Source organism: Fringilla coelebs, assembly GCF_963513975.1.
Source record: "Fringilla coelebs genome assembly, chromosome: 25".
NCBI lineage: Eukaryota > Metazoa > Chordata > Aves > Passeriformes > Fringillidae > Fringilla > Fringilla coelebs.
Genome location: NC_140051.1, coordinates 2,530,152 through 2,549,358, shown reverse-complemented (window position 1 = coordinate 2,549,358; position 19,207 = coordinate 2,530,152). Strand labels below are relative to the sequence as shown.

At 47.4% G+C, this 19,207-nt stretch overlaps 1 protein-coding gene across 2 annotated transcripts in view; it reads right to left on the bottom strand.

The window, feature by feature from the left end:
* Positions 1-19,207, bottom strand: part of ARHGEF12 (Rho guanine nucleotide exchange factor 12) — an 84,610-nt gene that overhangs the window by 33,279 nt on the left and 32,124 nt on the right. For both annotated transcript variants that reach the window (XM_084221378.1, XM_084221377.1), the window contains exons 2-10: positions 12,462-12,485; positions 11,698-11,786; positions 10,256-10,312; positions 3,992-4,090; positions 3,043-3,092; positions 2,262-2,319; positions 1,531-1,709; positions 868-945; positions 583-702 (exon numbers count right to left, since the gene is read on the bottom strand). In XM_084221378.1, the coding sequence (XP_084077504.1) occupies positions 583-702; positions 868-945; positions 1,531-1,709; positions 2,262-2,319; positions 3,043-3,081 (474 nt within the window). In that variant the 5' untranslated portion in view covers positions 3,082-3,092; positions 3,992-4,090; positions 10,256-10,312; positions 11,698-11,786; positions 12,462-12,485. The remainder of the gene's footprint in view (positions 1-582; positions 703-867; positions 946-1,530; positions 1,710-2,261; positions 2,320-3,042; positions 3,093-3,991; positions 4,091-10,255; positions 10,313-11,697; positions 11,787-12,461; positions 12,486-19,207) is intronic.

The following is a 19,207-nucleotide window of genomic DNA, read 5'->3' as shown; positions in this document are numbered from 1 at the left end:
CCCAAAATAAACCCAAGATGAACCAAAACGGCCCCAAAATGAACCCAAATGGCCCCAAGATGAACCAAAATGGTCCCAAAATGAACCCAAGATGAACCAAAATGGCCCCAAAATGAGCCCAAGGTGAACAAAAATGGTCCCAAAATGAACCCAAGATGAACCCAAATGGTCCCAAAATGAGCCCAAGATGACCCAAATGGCCCCAAAATGCCCGGCCGGGCACGGGGTCTCTCCCTGGGATCAGCTCTGCTCCATTTGCACCTTGCAGTTCATTGTCCCATCCCAGCTTCAGCCCCTGCAGTCCCACCCTGCTTGTTTTTCTCTCTCCAGCCCACGGGGTTTGTTCTCCTGGCCTGAGATTTGGCTCATTTGTCCCTGGTGCCCAGCTGGAGCAGGAATTGTTTTGTCTCCCTGCTCTGTGCACAGAGCTCAGCATCCCCTGATGTGAGCCTAGCCCCACACACTAAAGCAGCACAGAATGTGAAAATCATGAAAGCTGAAACCTGAGGCATCACCCAGAACACCATGAACCCCTGGATTGTGCCTGGCAGCTCTCCCCAGAGCAGGCTGGGGCTGTGTTACCTGAGTGCAGCCCGTGGCCTTGGACAGCTGCTCCTGCAGCTGGGGAATGTGCTTCTTTGCCTCCTGGATCTCCTTGAGCAGGCGGGTGGAGGGGGTCCGGCTGTACTCCTCCTGCAGGACCTGCAGAAGAATTGTTTGTGTCTTTTAAATTAACACCTGCACGTCTGCACAGCCAAGGAGATGCTACACACAGCCGGCCTCACACAGCTCTGCTAATAAATTAAATTAACAACCCCTCCTTGCATCACTTCCCCCAGCTCCCTCCCACCTGCACGACTCCAGTACCTGCAGCCTCTCCTGCTCCTTCTGGAGCATCTTCCTCAGAATCTCCACCTTCTGGTTGTGGACTATGTTATTCTCCTCCTAGGAAGTACAGAGAGATTAAGGTTGGGTTTGTTGGGCAGAAAAGGGAAATGGACATGCACATTTTTCACTGACTTCCTACAAACAGGCTCTGAAAAGCCCTGTGAGAAGCAATCCAAATTTCCAACCCTATCCTATGTACTCTTTCTTAATTTTGAACAGCTATAACACTATAAAAAACTCTATTTCTAGAGGTTTTCTGATAGAAAACCTTTCTGATAGCACTGCATTTCTGACAGAACTGCAAATTTTTACTTGCAAAACGCATTTTCATAAGTGAATAAATACCCACAGACAGGAAAACAGGAATCCCATTCCCACATTCTTATTTCACCATACAAGGAGTACTCAGCAGTTCAGGAACAGGGGAGGAGAATTCTGCTTGGTGGAGGGAAAAAAGGTTAAATGTCACTCCCACCTGCTCCTGGTCCATGTTAAAATCATCAGGGGGGACAGGGGACTTCCAACACTGGGCTGGGAAATATCCCAATGCCAATTTGAAGTGAAAACAAACAAAAAAAAAAAATTCAGGAGAAAACCACCCGAGTCCATTTCTCCTTTTGGGAAGAGAACTCCAAGCCTTACCCCCATGAGCACTGGGCTGGTGATCCTTTCTGCATTCCCTGACGTGCCAGGCGAGTGGGGGGATGCCATGATGGGAGACATATGCCCAAAAGCTGCCAGATCCACGTCAGAATCCGCCAGGGGAATCTGGGGCGACCCTGGAGGGCGCCCCTGGACAGTGAGAGCTACATAGGAACCCGCTGTGGGGACACAAGGACAGGCACAGGTCACACACACATCCCTGATTTCCCTCACCCTGGAGACACAACTCACACCATCCTCCTCCAAACTGAGCCTGAGAGCACTGCCTGCATCAGAAATCTGATTGAATTTCAGATATTCCAAAAGCTTCCATAAGAATCAGCCCTTATAAAGCAAGCAATCCAATTTCCAGCCCAGCAGGTTACATTTGCAGTGCACACACACAAAAGAAACCACCAGCACCTCCTTCCTCACAGAAGAAAATCCACCAGGAAGGTGTTTCCTGTAGTGCTGTGCAGGTATCACACATGCACACCAAGTGTGGGGTTTCAGGTGGAATTCCAGCACCCATTGGTGGCAATTCAAACATTAATTCAGGAGAAGCTACAGGAGGAGAATTCATCAGCTTAAATTCAGGATGCCAAAATCATTTCAGTTCCACTTCCCCGTTTCACACACTCCTCGATCTCTCAGCACTGGCCTCACCCTTGGCAGGGTCCTTGCAATGATCACACTTAAAGGTGACAGGAGAGTCACCTGCCTTTACTTACACTTGATCAGCTTGACCACCTCCAAATGGTTCGAGTGTGTTACCAGAGTCCCGTTCACCTGGCAGGGAGGAGAGAAAATTCAGTGTTTGGCTCCTTGTTTCCAAGCAATTCCACACATTCCAGAGGAACAGCAGCATTTTCTTCTCCCCCATCTCCATTACTGCCTCTTTCAAGACATTACCAGATAAATTATTTATCCCTCTAACAGTTTATCTCAGTGAGCAGAGCCCTGAAAAAAAGAAAACTGTGCACACACTAAAAGAACTCAAGCAGGCAGACAAACAAAAAAAGGGCAATCCATCTCTGCCTGGGCAGAAAAACAACAGGGTAGCTAATTTAATTCATTAATTTCAATGCCTGGTTGCAGTCCCAGCTCCATCTGTGTCAGGAGCTGCTGCAGCATTTTGCAGCAATAGTTTACAGAGTCTTTTAAGTTACTGACTTGATTTCTTACTTGCTTGGGACTAAAAAAGAACATGGATGTGGGAGCAGTTAGGGGGAAAACAACAATTGAGGCAGGCTGTTTATTTACAGATCATTATTAACAACTCTGCTTTCCTCCCCTTCCCTGCCATTTCTGGTTTTATTGTATTTGTGATACTCCAGCCTGGCAGGATGCAGAATTTGTCCATAAAATTCTGAAATGAGGATCTGGAGGAGAGTCAGAACACTGAAGCTTAGACCATTCCTAATGCAAACATATCAATGGTTTGGTTTTTTTCAGAGAAAGAGCTCATTTAAGACAAAGGACCCATTTCTCTCCCCATTTCAGTGCCCTTACCTTGATAATTCTATCACCTGTCTGCACTCCAGCCCGCATGGCTGCTCCATCTGGAGAGGCAAAAAAATCACTCAGTTCCCGTTTCAGTACAATCATTTAGAGCAAAAATGGTTTTATGACTTCTGTAAAACATGCAAAATATTCCTGCACTCAGCCAAGCTTCCTCTCTCAGTGAAATCCTGGGGTGTCAAGTCTAGAGCAGTTTTGCTTTCACCTGGCACTGGATACAGCGGGACATGATCCCACCGTGTCCCAAGGAGGCATTTCCTCCCCTGGAATGCTCCAAACCCAGCAGATCCCAGAATGAACCAGGCTGGAAAAGACCTCTGAGATCAGCACAGAATGACCAAAGAGGTCAGCTCCAAACCCTGCAGATCCCAGAATGAACCAGGCTGGAAAAGATCTCTGAGATCAGCACAGAATGACCAAAGAGGTCAGCTCCAAACCCAGCAGATCCCAGAATGAACCAGGCTGGAAAAGACCTCTGAGATCAGCACAGAATGACCAAAGAGGTCAGCTCCAAACCCAGCAGATCCCAGAATGAACCAGGCTGGAAAAGACCTCTGAGATCACCAAGTCCACCCTGTGACCTGACACCTCCTCATCACCTAAACCCTGGCCCGAGTGCCACGTCCAGTCTTGTTTTAAACACCTCCAGGGATGGTGACTCCACCACCTCCCTGGGCAGGTGATTCCAGTGCCCAGTCCCTCTTTCAGTGAAGAATTTTCCCCTGATGTCCAACCTAAACTTCCCCTGGCACAGCTTAAGGCTGCGTCCTCTCATTCTCTCAGCAGCTGAAGACTCAGAGGAATAAATTCACTGCTCAACCCTGACCTTGCACATCCCTTCCCCAGCTGCAGCCACCCCACCTGGCAGGAGTCTGGGAGTTTTCTGCTCCAGCTCCCAGCCATTCCCAGATGCCCTGGCAGGTCTGGGGGCTGCTCTCACCTTCCTTGACAGACTGCACGAAGACGGGGTTGTCCCCGCTGACCGTCAGCCCGAAGCCGTTCTCATCCCGCTGGATCACCACGCACCTCTGCACCAGGCCTGGGGACACAGGGGCACCACAGGGAGGGCAACACACAGAGACACAAGCCAGGCATCAGTCCACAGCCTTATCCTCCCAGATAATCACACAGTACTCAGAGGAACAGGGACAACATGGCACAGAGTGACAGGAACAGGGCAGCAGTCCAGAAATGGAGAGGGATGTCAAGACAGGTCAAGCTTACTGCTCCAGCTACACAAAACAGAGATGCAGACAGCTCTGGCACATCAGACACAACCTGAGGGAAAAGCAGCTTTTAAAGAAGAGCAGCAGTTACCCACACCAATGAGCAGGATTTCTCTTGTCTGCATTAATAGCTCAGGAACACCTCACAGGTTCTACAGGCTGCTCTAAGACAGAAGCACAAATCCCTCAGAGCAATGTGAGAGGGGTTGGGCTAAAACAGATTTATTGATCAGAAGTTCTCCCAATTCTCAGCCAAAATCTCCTCCTGGGGCATCTTCTGCTCCAGGTGAAATGTTGCACAGAGCCAGAACAGCAGAGGTGTTCAAGCCACATTTAACTGTCCTGAACAGGATTTCTGGAATAAAGACCAGTCCAGGGCCAAAACCCAGGGAGATGAGTTTGAATGTGCCCCTCCTTTAATCTGCTGTGAGACATCAAAGACAACTTGTTTTGTTTCCTGGTATACTCAGCACAATGTGAACACAAATGGAGAGATAGATTCATTTCGTAGGTGCAGCATTTGGACCAGGTGGAATGCTGGGGATGTCTTTTGTTCCCCTGGAAATGGAACAAGGGAAAGACAAAGCAAAAGCAGGCAGCAGCCCTGGCATATTCCTTGCCAAGCTCTTTCCTAGGAGTAGCTGCAGAAATCCTCCCACAGCAGAGCCCTCATCTTGGAAAGTGACTTCAGAAACTCTGGAAATGCTTTCCAGGGTGATCTCCATCACCTTTATTTCTAACAGCTTGCTTTGCTTTTCCATTTCTAAAGGCACAGCAGGCAGAGTTCCTGCACTGGCACCTTGAGAAAGAAATCAGAGCTGTCCCAAATCAGATTCCAGAACTGCAGCACTTTTGTTTGGTGTGGAGGGAACAGGGGGAATTGGGAAGATGCTGTCCCAGCCAGACTGGCTTTTCTGGAATGAGCTTTAAGGTATGAATGGGAGCAGAGCAGGGAGTCATTCCCTGCCTCACACTGCTCCCAAACCACCAGGGCTCCTTTCAGCAACTCCCCATGGAAATGAGCAGCCCCAAGAGCCAACGCTGCCTGCCCAGCCAGTCCTGCCCTCCTCCAGCGTGGCACAGATGGAAATGGGTGTGGGAGCAGTGCAAAAAGCATTCCAGGGCTTCTCCAGCAGGAATTCCCCTCCTGCCAAGAAAGCAGGAGCAAAGCACGGGATGGGGAGTGGATGGGAAGGAAAATCCCCCCTCCTTTCACCCCCTGAGCACAGGGAGAAGTGAGGAAGGAGCCTCTCCCTCCTGCACCTCCCCTTCTTTTATATGACCAAGCTTCTTCAAGTCTCACTTCCCAAGAATGCTGCCCGGGGCTGGGGTGTGGGAATTGGTGCAGTTTGGGAGGAACAGCTCCTGTGCACTCCCTGCCAGCCCTGCAGCTCCTGAGCAAGGCACCAAACTCAGCCCTGGGCTCACCAGGACTGGCCCTGGATTGCTTTCTCTCCAGAAGCAATAATCCTTGGATTTACTGATGAACTTCCTCCTGATGCCAAAGCAGTGCCCACACAACATAAAGTGACCTGGCAGAGGATAACTGAGTTTAATTCAAGGTTATTCACGTTAAACTCTTTCAGTCCTCAAGCTTCAGTTTCACCCAAGACCACCTCATAAATTTAGAATGGAGAAACAACTGGAATCAGGACAACTCGACCTGAAATTAGTCCATAATTGCTTTTTCCTGTACTTGTTTTCTTCAGATAAGGGACACTTAACCCTTCTCCTAATCCAATATAAAAGGCTGAAATGAGGTAGAGGAGACAGCACACTTGACAGAGACACACTTTAGAGTGATTTTAATGAAGTTACCTGGAAGTTTTCTGGAGATAACACAGTGACCTGCAGAACTAGATCAGCTCTGATAGCACTCCCTGCCTGAAGCAACCTTCAAGGGCTTTTACTTTGCTCATTTTGAAATATCCCACCCATGATATTTCACTTTTTCCAGCTGAAACTCAGTGAGTATTACAAAATCATCAGATTTCATCATTGATAGTACTCAAAATAAAATTAATAATCATCTTACTTCCAGTTTTTCTTTCCTTAACAGTATCTTTATAAGCGAAGAGACATCACTTAACTATGCTTTAAAATCAGTCTCTGTTTGTGTCTGGAATGGATTCCTAAAATTCTGCAGGAAAAATCATCAATTTTAATGTTTTCTGTCCTCATGGAGATGAAAATTCCTCCAAACTCACTCAAGCCAGGAGGACAACAAAGCAGCCAAACCCGTGCTGGAGTTAAAGGGGTTAAAATTAAAAGTGAAAGCAGAGAGAAAAGCTGCAAGGAAAGCTGAGAGCAGCTTCAGTAGGTGGCACTCGTCCCTCTCCCTTCTCCAGCCCTGCTCCAAGAGCTCTTTGGGATGGTGGAAGGACAAAGTCTGGACTTCTCAAGGCCACTGACACCCCAGGGCCAGAATAATTGTCTCAAGCAGCCTGGCCAGACACACCTGGGCTGCCCAACAGCTTCTCTGGGAAGCTCATTTTTCTTTTTCTCTCCCCTACATCCTATTTGGAAGCTATTTAACAATACAGGAATTTCTTTAGCAACAAACAGAGCAGGGGTTCACTCTAAAAAACCTGACTGAGAGGATGGACCAGGCTGGGAGCAAGCTGGGCCAGGGGAGGCTGTCCCTGCCCGTGGAAAAAAATCATTTTTAAGGATTCTTCCAACCCCAAACCAGCCTGGGATCCCATGGGATGTGAATTCCATCTCCCAAGTGCAGTCCAAGCCTAGGAGCTGAGATTTGGGAACTAAAACCTCCCCTGGGGGCATGAGGCCACCATAGGAAAATGCAGTTTAACAGAGGGATTTGAAATGAATCATTCCATAAACAAAAAGCCCAAACCCCTTGGGGTTTTGAGAGTGGCCAAACGCTTCACTTCATTTGGGAAGCTCTTTGTCCATAAAATATTGTCAGAAATGCTGCTCCAAAAGCATAAACAGAACTTTTATGGAAGCAAATTTCTCTGGAAAAATGGTGGCCACAACATAAAGACACAAAGCTGCAAAAAAACCCTGGGGAGAGTAAGTTTCAATTTCAAAACACCTCAAATCTGGGGTTTCAAAACAAGAACCAAAAACTTATCACAAAGTTGGAGAAATTATGTGAAAGAGTTTGTGTCAAGCCCAGGCTAATATTCAGGCCAGAAATTGATGACTGCTAAATAAAAAGGAAGATATTTGAGGAGAGCAACCAAGTTGTGAGGAAGAGGAAAGAGAAGCTGATGCCTCACCTACTACCCTGAAAGGTAATTTCAATTTTAAGTTCATTTAAGAGATGAAAATGCTAGTTTGAGAAAAAGATATTTGATATCATGGGAGATCATGGCACTAATTAGCAAATTACAGCATAACAAACTACACCCATTCTCTCTCCTGACAATCTGAATTTCGTTGACCATACAAAGGTGAGAAGGTTGGGTTTATGAATGAAAGAGAGAGCTGAGAGCTTTATGTCACCATAAATTAATTTCTTTACATCAGAACAATTCCCTCCATGACCACTCTGCCCCTTCAAACTGCTCACACGCTTCAGGAAATTCTGGCTGCTGAATTAAAAATTTCAAGAGGTGAGAACAAACAGCCACCAAAGCCACTCCTCCTCTTCCTGCTGTCACTCCAGCCCTCCCTGTAATTCCCTTTGCAGTGGCCAGCCCCCATCCAGTCAGCAGAGAGGAAAATATCAGCACAGCATTTCTACTTGGAGGGCCTGGAATAGTTTGGTGCCTTCCAAAGCAAACAGCAGAGCTCGGCAGACATTCCAGAGAAACCTGGGAAAAGCAGACAAAAGGCAGGGCAAGGAGGGAAGGATGAGTGGGAGCTGCTCCCAGGGATCCTGGCCACGGGGACAGCATCTGCAGGAAGCTTGGGGAAGTCAAAACTGCCATTAGGAAATTCTGTTTGTTCCAGGGAAGTCAAAGCTGCCATTAGGAAGTTCTGTTTGTTCCAGGAAGTCCAAACTCCCCTTAGGAAGTTCTGTTTGTTTCTGGGAAGTCAAAACTCCTTTTAGGAAGTTCTGTTTGTCTGTGGAAAGTCCAAACTCCCCTTAGGAAGTTCTGTTTCTTTCAGGGAAGTCAAAACTCCCATTAGGAAGTTCTGTTTCTTTCAGGGAAGTCAAAACTCCCATTAGGAAGTTCTGTTTGTTTCAGGGATGTCCAAACTGCCCTTAGGAAGTTCTGTTTGTTCCTGGGAACTCAAAACTCCCCTTAGGAAGTTTCAGGGATGTCAAAACTCCCGTTAGGAAGTTCTGTTTGTCTGTGGAAAGTCAAAAACTCCCCTTAGGAAGTTCTGTTTCTTTCAGGGAAGTCAAAACTCCCCTTAGGAAGTTCTGTTTTTCCTGGGAACTCAAAACTCCTGTTAGGAAATTCTGTTTGTTTGTTCCAGGGAAGTCCAAACTCCCCTTAGGAAGTTCTATTTCTTTCAGGGAACTCAAAACTCCTATAAGGAAGTTCTGTTTGTTTCTGGGAACTCAAAACTCCTGTTAGGAAGTTCTGTTGGTTCCTGGGAAGTCAAAATTCCCCTTAGGAAATTCTGTTTGTTCCTAGCCATGGCCAGGCTGGGGCAGAGGGACAAACACAGAGATGTCCCAGCAAATTCCTGCCATGACCCCACAGCACCTCCAGCACTTTGTGGTAAAGGGTAAAACTCAGGTAAAACTGAGCACAGGGCTCTGGTTCTCCTGGCTGAGCTGGCTGCAGAGCCACAGGATCAGCCCCAAATCCCTGCTGCTCCCTGGGAGGGTGGCAGCAGCAAGGACAAGCTGCAGCAAGCCAGCTCTCCCCGAGACAGGTTTGCATCAAGGCACCCTCCAGAGGTGTTTACAGCTCCTGGAGGAACACTCTCACACCCTCAGGAACGTGACTATCATATTACTTTGCTTTTTTTTAAAAAAAAAGAGAAGTGTGTGATTCAAAATTCCAGGGGAGACGAAGAGATCTCACAGCAAGAACAGGACACACCTCCCCAGACTGCACCAGCTTTTCCAAACATGTCTGTGTTGGTTTAAGCTCCTCAGGGTTGGTGTTGTTTGGTTATTTTTTAGCTCTGACAGCATCACTCTGTATTCCAGAGGTGGGTTAAGGAGCTGGAGCACGGCCATGAACACCTGGCAGTTTTATTCCAGTGGAATGATAAAGCTGATGGTTCTGGAAGAGTCACTGCATCCAAAATCCCACAGCAGGTTTAGCAGCAGCAATTTGCTGAATAGATTAAAATCAGGAAGTGTCACAAACTGCTTTAAACATGAATTAAAGAAAATTTAAAAAAAAACAGTAAAGGAAAAGAAAGGCAACCCATGGCTGGAGTCATGGAAATAAGTCTTGGAAATAAGAAATGCAGCCAGGGTGTTTTAGCAACCTTAATAAATTCCACAGAGAATTCTGATAAAAACAGATGAAAATTCTCTCTGAAACTGTTGAAATTTCTCTCTGAGAAAATTCTGATAAATTTTTTCATCTGTAACCGTTACAGACAGTATGGCTGGGGCACACCAAGGCCCAAGTTGTTCAAACACAGTCACTGGGGCTCATCCTAGCAGTGACACCTCCACAGGTGCCAAATTTCAGATTTCCCAGTCCCTGGCACGCTACAAGCTGAGAGCTGAAGCAGGATGGAAGGGCAGCTCTGGCTGCTGCTGGGCTGCAGGGCCTTCCCAGGATGAGGAAATCTCTGCCTGGGTTGGGAGCTGAATGCCTGAATGGATCCAAACCAGCCCAAAAACGCTGTCCCTGCTTCTCCCCAGGGCCACCTGGCAGAAGGAGCAGCTCAGGTGTCAGCAGCGACACCCCCAAATGGAATAAATGATAATTTTCCAGCCACTAGCACGCTACAAGCTGAGAACTGAAGCAGGATGGAAGGGCAGACCCTGCTGCAGAGCCAACCATGCAGATCAGGGGAAGGGAAAAGCCTGGGATTCACAGACAGGAGAAGCAGGAGCTGCCCAGGGGGAGGCTGCAGCTTTGGCTTACCATACGTCTCGGATCTACTCTCCTCAGAACTAGACTTTGTCTTCTTGGAGGAGCTATCTGCACGAGAGCAGGAGAAAAGGAGAGAGAGATATAGAAAATATGGAGACCAAACATGAGGAAAAAATAAAAAAATAAAAAAACAAACTTCATGAAAAAAAAAACAAACAAACGAACACAGACTCGGATTTATCGGGTTAAATCGTGCAAAACACAAATAAGATGTGAACAAAACACAGGTGGAACATTTGGAATAAGGGTGAATAATACAGGGAGACACAGGTAACAGCACACAGAATCTGTTACAGGAGCTAGGACACGACCAGAGGAGCTCTCTGCAGTAAAACAGATAAAAACCAGTCCAAGCACAAGGCAGTGTTCCTCCCAGAGCCAATAACCAGCACAGGCACAGCACTTCAGCATCCTGAATTCACCCCTTAAATAAAAGAAAAGGGTTTTCTGCAGGCTGCACTGCAGAGTTCCCCTGTCACAGCACGGGCTCAGGTAACAGCTCTCAACTCTGGAGTGACTCCCTGCAAATTAAGATTACAGGATTCCTCAAGTTTGTTTCTGGAGAAATTAAATTCTTTCCACAAAATGAGTTCACAGCCTGAGAGCTCCCCCAACCTGAAATAATTTTACATTACCTGTCCCAAAGGACAAAGGAAAAGAAGATGAGCACTAAACCAGTTTTTTCCCCCATTAAACGGGCATTTAAAGCCCATTTTCATTTCTTTTGTGCACACTAGAATGACTCACACATCACCAGGGTGGTTTATAAACATCAGCCTGGTGCACAAAAATCCCCACATCCTACAAGCTGTGCCCCCCTTCATTCATCCCCCCTGTGCTCCCCAGGGAAAAACCTGACAGGAAAAATGCACCTTGCATGGGGCCAGGAGGCTCAGGCAGGAATTTCATGAGTGCTCCAGAGAGAACAAGAATCCTCTGTGCACCCTCATCTCCCTAATTTAACTAAAACCAAAGCAGCTAAATCAAAGCAGGGCAGCAAATCCTTCAAAATGAGGAGTTTCTCTTCAAATGCTCCACCTTGGGAAGCACAAATTCACTTTGCAAGGGGTAGAGAGGGATCAAAATCCACAAAAGAACAAAACAAAACCCCCCAAAATTCAAACCCCAGCAGGGAAACTCAGCCCTGGCCGGGCCAACCACATCTCTAATTTCAGATTTCACTAAAGAACTCCTCACTGCTAATTACAGCCTTTGCCTCCTGACTCTGCTCAAAGTGGAAGTTGTTATAATTATTTACTGATACACTAATCCAGGTGGATGATGAGGGTGTTTAAAATCAAGCCCACATTCATGCCAATGCCCACACTGCCTTTGCAGCACAACACAGCTCTGAAAAACCACATTAAAATCATTTTTCATCGACTTCCCAGTGCTTTTGTTGGGGTTTTATCCCTCGAATTTGGGGATTTTACCTGTGGGATCGAAGTCGTGGGTGCTGCTGCAGCGTTCAACCTTCTGCTTCTTGTCTGCTGGAGACTCTCTGCTCAGAATGCTGCCGTGTCTGGGGCACAGAAAAGCAAAATATCCTCACCCCAGAGCCCACACAGAGCTCACCCAGCTCTGCCTGCTCACCAGAAATTCAGATTAAAGCACAGGCATCGAGTTGCCTTAAAAAATTTATTCCCAGGCTGAATTCAGAGGGGAAAATGATCTCCCTTGCAATCTCTGGGAGTGGATCCAAGGCTCCAGAAGAGTCTTGGTAACCTCCAGAATTGGTAACAGCAAGTGCACTCTCTTTAGCACTCAGCATCAGCCCATATTTTATCTTAAAAGCCAAATAAATTTAATGAAAAAAAAACCCTCCTGAAATCTTAAATCTCCCAGCAAACTTTCAATATTTCAGCATGCCAAAATTAAAGATTTAGGATCTCCCTAGAAGGGAAGCACCTGTACCACCAGTGCCCCCTTCCTTCCCTGACCCTCTCAAAGCTCAGGTAAGATGAGCCCCCAGCCATGTCACAGAATGCAAATGGTCCCCCCATGCCAAGGACACCACCAATAAATCCATTTTTGGCACCTCATCCCCATCTGGATATTGATTTCCTCACATCTGTAATGGGTACTACAAGCTGTGTGTGTATATATATATATATATTGTTTTTAAAAGCATTCCCCCTGCAAAAATGCTGCAGCATAATTTACAATAAAGACAAAAAAGCAAATTTCAGGAACTCACCTCGAAGGTTTTTTGAGAGGAAACCTGAAAAAGAAAAAAAAAAAGTTTAATAAACTTTTATTTTTCCAAATTTGGTTTTATATCAACATTAGTGTTTACATACAAACAGTTGTTTTACACCTCTGTGGTACCTTCACAAAAAAAAAATCTCTATTTCCATGGAACTCCATGAACTTGCCATCTTTGAGACAAGTGCAACAAAGCTGAAATTAAATTACCTATTCCAAGTAGTATTATACACACAGATAACAAAAGCAACAAAGCCAAAGCTGAAGGGAGAACAAAGAATATTTGTATTTTTAACTGAGGAAAACGCGGGATTTATGAATCCTGGATTTTTTTTCCCCCTGGAATCCCTGACAGAACAAGGTGGTGCCATCCACCAAAACTTCTGCTCTCATGAAACACAACTATTTCCTTCTCTGACCTGCAAGTTCAGCTCCATTCCTACTCCATTTATGTTTTAGGAAGGCAAAACACACATTTAGAGCTGTGCAAGGCAGGAACAGGTAACTTCCATCACTTTCTGTTCTAATGAAGGCTCTGCAGGTGGTTTATAACTGATAATTTCCCCCCATATATAAATATATATATATATATAGGGGGAATATATAAATTAAATAAATAAATAAATAAATAAATAAATAAATAAATAAATAAATAAAATATAAAAATAAAATTATTCTTAATGCATTTTCTCTTATTAAATACATTTTTCAGGAAGTGCTGGGTGAGGGATTAGAGGGAACAAATTCAACCCCGCACAACTCGAACACCACAGAGGTGACCAGGGCAAGAAATGACCTTTTACTTTTACATTTTATTTTATGGTTTTAGTTGAAACACACCAATCTGCTCATGAGCAACAGTCCCCAAGTCTGGATTAGGAAAGGACAACAGGACAGGGACTGGGATTCACAAATTCACTGGGATTCAGGAAGGAGCAGAGCACTGACAGAGCAAGAGGTCACAGCCTGGAGCTGCACCAAGGGAAATACAGGCTGGATAGCAGGAAAAAGTTCTTTACAGATAGGTGATAAAGTTCTGGAATGTTCTGCCCAGGGAGGTGGCGCAGTCCCCATCCCTGGGTGTGTTTGACAAAGCCTGGATGTGGCACTGGGTGCCAGGGTTTGGGTGAGGAGCTGGGGCTGGGCTGGACTGGGTGATCTTTAGGGTCTCCTCCAACCCAGTGATAATTCTGTGAATTCTGAATTCCCTGAATCCTGTGAACAGCTCCAAAGCCAGATAAAGTGAAAGGAGGTTGGAGCCAAGGGGGGTTTGGAATCCTCTCCCAAATGAGAGAAAGGTGAGAGGGAGCAGCCTCAGGGATTTCTCCCAGAAGGGGCTGTTGGACACCAGGAGGGGCTGGGGTCCCCATCCCCGCATTTCTGTGACCCTGAGCTGAGCAATGGCCCCGTCCCACAACCAAACCATCCTCCCAGAGCTCTCCAGACCATTCCAACCGAGATTCCTTGACTGGCAGCACAAAACTGCCCCAAATGCTCCTCCTGCCACCTCCTCCCCTCCAGAACTCCACCTGGAGGGGCCCAGGCAGGAAGAGCCCAGTCCCAAAGCTCCAGCAGCTCCCTCCCCATCACCTGAAAACCCCGAGTGGCTGCACAGAGCCAGCCTGAGCCCTCTCCTGCAGCAAGAGCTGTGCCATCAAGTGTGGATCCACCCAAAACTGGCCAGCTCCCACATGCCAAGCCCCTGTGCAAACATGCACTAATATGGAACTCCAGAACAGCATCTGATGACACATTAGGCAAGGGAAATTAAAATGCTGTCTGCCTGTTCCTGAAAATAATTATCCACAGCAAGACACTTGCCATCTTTCAGATAACAGCATTGAATTTAGCTGAACTACAACAGCAGCTTCCAAATTAAGGGGGTAGATAGGGCCTGTGATTGCATAAACAGCAAAAAGTTAATTAATTGAAGGCAAGAAGTGGTAATCCTCCTTCCTCCTGCCCCCCAAAGCTCTATTTTAATCTTAAAAGCCTGGGAAATCCACTCTGAATCAAATAAGAAACATCCTCTCCTCGTTCTGCTCTACCTGCACAGCCACATCTCTGCAGCATCCCATCCCCCAGTCACCAATTTCAGGCAGGGAAGGAGGACTGGGTGCAGGACAGACAGCTTGAAACCCAAAGGAAAGCAAACAAAAGTCATCTCAGGCCAATCTAACCCTGCCTGAACCCTGAGCAGCCAGCAGATGCAGAGCAATCAAGTGTTCCAGTGAAAGGCAGAAAAGAGAAAAAAAAAAGAATCCAGGGAAAGATAGGAAAAGATGCTTAGGATGAATTACACCCATTTTTTTATCTGATGCAATCGAACTTTTGAGCTGCATAAAAAACCTTAACACCACTGGTAAGTATTTTAATGAAGCATTTCAGTGACAAACTTGATCCCCCAGAGGTTCTTATCAGCACCCAGAAGTGCTGCAGCATCAGGCAGAGTTTGTGGATAACACAGAGTGAGCTCACTGCTGCACCTCTGGCCTGGTTCAGAGCTCTTTGTTATCTGTGAAACACTCATGTCCTATTCTCCAGGTCCAGCAGTTGTGTAAAACCTTTCTGCTTATTATACCAGGCTGGTGATTAATTATTTAGGAAGGAACTTTAAAGTTTTTGTAAACAAAGCAGCGCTGAAAACACCGGAATCGTTTTCAGCGCTCTGACGTTACCGGTGAACGGCCAATTCCTGTGGGGAGGGAGCCAAAATCCCCTGGGCCCAACCCACAGCTGGGCTCACAGCTGGATGGCACAAGGGGCCAGGACCCAGCTGGCTCTGGGGAATCCTCCTCCCTGGGAAGGGACCCCCTTCCCAGGGCTGTGCCCCCTCCTGTGTCCCTGTGTCCATCCCAGGGCTGTGCCCCCTATCCCAGGGCTGTGCCCCCCTTCCCAGGGCTGTGCCCCCCCATCCCAGGGCTGTGCCCCCTCCTGTGTCCCTGTGTCCATCCCAGGGCTGTGCCCCCCTTCCCAGGGCTGTGCCCCCCCATCCCAGGGCTGTGCCCCCCTTCCCAGGGCTGTGCCCCCCCATCCCAGGGCTGTGACCCCCTTCCCAGGGCTGTGCTGGAGCCCCTTGGCTCAGCTTCCTGAGGCTCCTTCTGGGCCCAAGCAAGCAGGGATGGAGGCAGGGACAGGGTGGGGAGCAGGGATGGACACAGGGACAGGATGGGAGCAGGGATGGAGAGAGGAACACTGTGGGTTCAGGGATGGACACAGGCACAGGATGGGAGCAGGGATGGACACAGGGACAGGCTGGGAGCAGGGATGGACACAGGGACAGGATGGGAGCAGGGATGGACACAGGCACATGATGGGGAGCAGGGATGGACACAGGGACAGGGTGGGGAGCAGGGATGGACACAGGGACAGGTGGGAGCAGGGATGGACATAGGGACAGGATGGGGAACAGGGATGAACATAGGGACAGGCTGGGATCAGGGATGGACACAGGGACAGGATGGGAGCAGGGATGGACACAGGGACAGGGTGGGGAGCAGGGATGGACACAGGGACAGGGTGGGGAGCAGGGATGGACACAGGGACAGGATGGGGATCAGGGATGGACACAGGGACAGGCTGGGAGCAGGGATGAACACAGGGACAGGCTGGATGGACACAGGCACATGATGGGGAGCAGGGATGGACACAGGGACAGGATGGGAGCAGGGATGGACACAGGGACAGGTGGGAGCAGGGATGGACACAGGGACAGGCTGGGAGCAGGGAAGGAGGCAGCAGATGACCCCAGCACAGTCTCTGGGTGCTGCACAAGCACCACTCCCCACCCTCTCCTGCCTTTCCTTGGCTTCACTTTTAGGGATTCCCTAAATCAAGGGAGCAGGGGAAGGACAGGCTTTGTCCAGCCAGGCTGGAGGTGAAGCTCTCCAGCCCCCTGAGAACCTCCCCTCCTGGATCTGGAATCCCTCCTGGGCACTGAGTGATGGAATCACAGCAGTTTCAGGTGGAAGGCTCAGCTGAGCTGAGGCCACCACACTGATCCTTGCACTCAGCCCCAGATTCCTCCCTTCTCCCATTTCCCTGCCTGAACACCACCTGGAAGCCATCCCTCACTTCCCAAACCCTGTGCCACTACAGCAGGAAGCAGAATGAAAATGGATCAAATCCAACCAAAGATCACAGAGGAGCTCCTGGGAGTTTATCTGTGTTTCACTGCAACTGATCTTCACTTGGAAATTATATTAAATTTGAAAGCAGCCCTGAAAATCCCCTCACCGTGCTACAGCACCCAGCACAACATAATTCAAATTAAAATATATTTCACCTCCTACTGTAAACAGCAGCAAGGAGGCAGAGCAGGGTGTGGTGAACAGCTGGAGCCTTAATTCCAAAGGGAGCTGGCAAGTTTAGGCTCCACGATAAAAACCCTGTAGACATTTTGTCTGATAACTGATGAACATCAGCACATTTTCAAACGAGTTGTTCCACTCTCCCAAACACCAGCACCAATTAAAAGCCAAGGCAGATTTTGTTTTTAAAATGCTGGGTCTGAATAATTTGAGTCATTTAAATGCATCAAATGACTAAAAGTGTGTCTTCTTAGTCATGCTGCATTAGGAAAATCTATTTAAGTGAGGAAAATACACCTACAAGTAGTAACAGAATAGATTAAACTCTGGATTTCAGGTTAGCTCACACATAGGCACCACCAGTGCCTAATAACCACCTTGAAGCCAAGCAGAAAAAGGTGATTTGAAGAATTAATGTGTCAAAAAATAGGAGAGCAGGGAGGATTCCCAGCTTCCAGCAGTACAAAGCATTCCATTCTAGCCTGGGAGGATGAAAATACAGCTGACCATAAATAGCACAGCACCCAGATAACCATGTTGGGTTTTTTTGGTTTTTTTTTTTTTTCCCCTCCCCTACTAAAATATTACCAGAATTCAAGTATCTGCTATCTCCAAAGCTGATCAAAGAGAAAAATATTTAGATTCAGAAAAGGGCCTCAACCTTGGAAATATTTATTCATGTGCCTAACTTTAGTTCCAGGACTGCTCACATGCCTGAAATGAAGCCTGTGTGTGTTTGCAAGGAGAAATTACTGCAACTTGTGCCCAGATGAGTAAGAAATGTTGTGAAACCCATGCAGAAGAGAACAGCCAAAAAGTGCTTGCTTGACAGAACTAATCTTTAATTAGGAGATGAACAGTTGCAATAGAAGCTGCTTCAGTGCTTTATTAGTTTCATTTAAATAAGATGTTGCTTGTTGCAGAAAAACCCTCTGAATGAATTATAAATTTCAAAGAAAAGCAGCCAACACAACTGATCATGCCAAATTCAGGAGGAGAAACAGCCCAGGGCTGATCATTGGTTTGTTTTAGGGACATGTTTAGAAGGAGAAAAGGAAAACCAAAGGTTATCTCAAAGTTCCCCAATAAAAAACCCAAATTCTGGCTTTTTAAAATCTCATCCTAATTCAGGAGGTTTCCACCAACTCATGAGTCAATGAGAAGCCTTTGGGCACCACCAGCTCTGTGGAATTTGGTGAAAAGTGATTTTAACTCGCTCAGAATTCCAGAATGGTTTGGGTTGGAAGGACCTCAGAGCTCATCCTCCCAGGGCAGGGACACCTTCCCCTATCCCAGGCTGCTCCAAACCCTGTCCAGCCTGGCCTGGGACACTGCCAGGGATGGGTGCTCAAGATTTTGGGAATGCTGAGCAGAATTGCTCTCTCCTCTTGTGCACACATCCCCAAACAGATCCTGGAAAAATCAAAGTTTGCTCCTGGGTGAAAGGTATAAAAAATCACTGAACAATTCCAGACTATTCCTAATGCACCCAGCTCCTTTAATACCCATTAAACTTCATTTCCAACACCCTGACTGGACCTCGCTGACAGCACCCAGAGAAATTCTGCATTTTTTTAGTCCAAATCTAGGAGATCTTAAATGCTCTGCAAGCACAGTAAGTATTGACATAAATGCTGTTCTGCAAATACCTCCCAGAATCTCATCTTGGAGGAGAGAGAATGAAAGAAAAACAAGGAAGGGAATCTGTTTTCCAGGCACAGAACCACCAGAGCAGGATTTTAAAAGGTTTCAGGGCAGAGTGCAGCACCAACAGGAGCTGAAGGCAGTTTTGTGTCCCAGGGAAAAAAGCACAGGGCAGTGGCAGAGCCAGAGGGGCTGAGATCCCACCTGACAGGCAGACCCAGGGAAACACAAATGCAGCAAGTGAGAGAAAACACAGGCAGCACCTGCAGCTGGAAGCTCATCAGCCAGCCTGGGACAGCCCTGAGCCAGCACATCCCCTCCATGCTCAGCATCAACAGCAGCTTTCTGCTGGGTCACCCTTCCCATCAAAGGAGCTCAGGAGAACACTGAGCTTTTTCCCTAAATTAAAAATAAAAAAATAAAAAAACAAAACAACAAACCTATTGCATACTGATGGCAACAGAGTGGAGACAGGGAGCAGGAAAAGAGGGATCCAGATGGGATTGCTGGGAGCTGTCAGGGCCCAGGGATGGGTTTTGGGGCTGGCAAGGAGGCGCTGCGAGCTCTGTGTTATTTTTGTGGGAGTCCGAGGCAGCACAGCTGACACGGTGACTCATGGAGGAATCCTCCCTGGCATTACTGACCTTGCACTGCTGACAGCTCATGGACAGGAGTGCAGCCTCCAGAAAAGGAACATGGGAAATTTAGGGAAGCGACTGGAGAGCCCACAGAGGCATCACCTTCCGTGTCCAACCCCCCTGAACGCCCCCAGCGCTGCATTTGC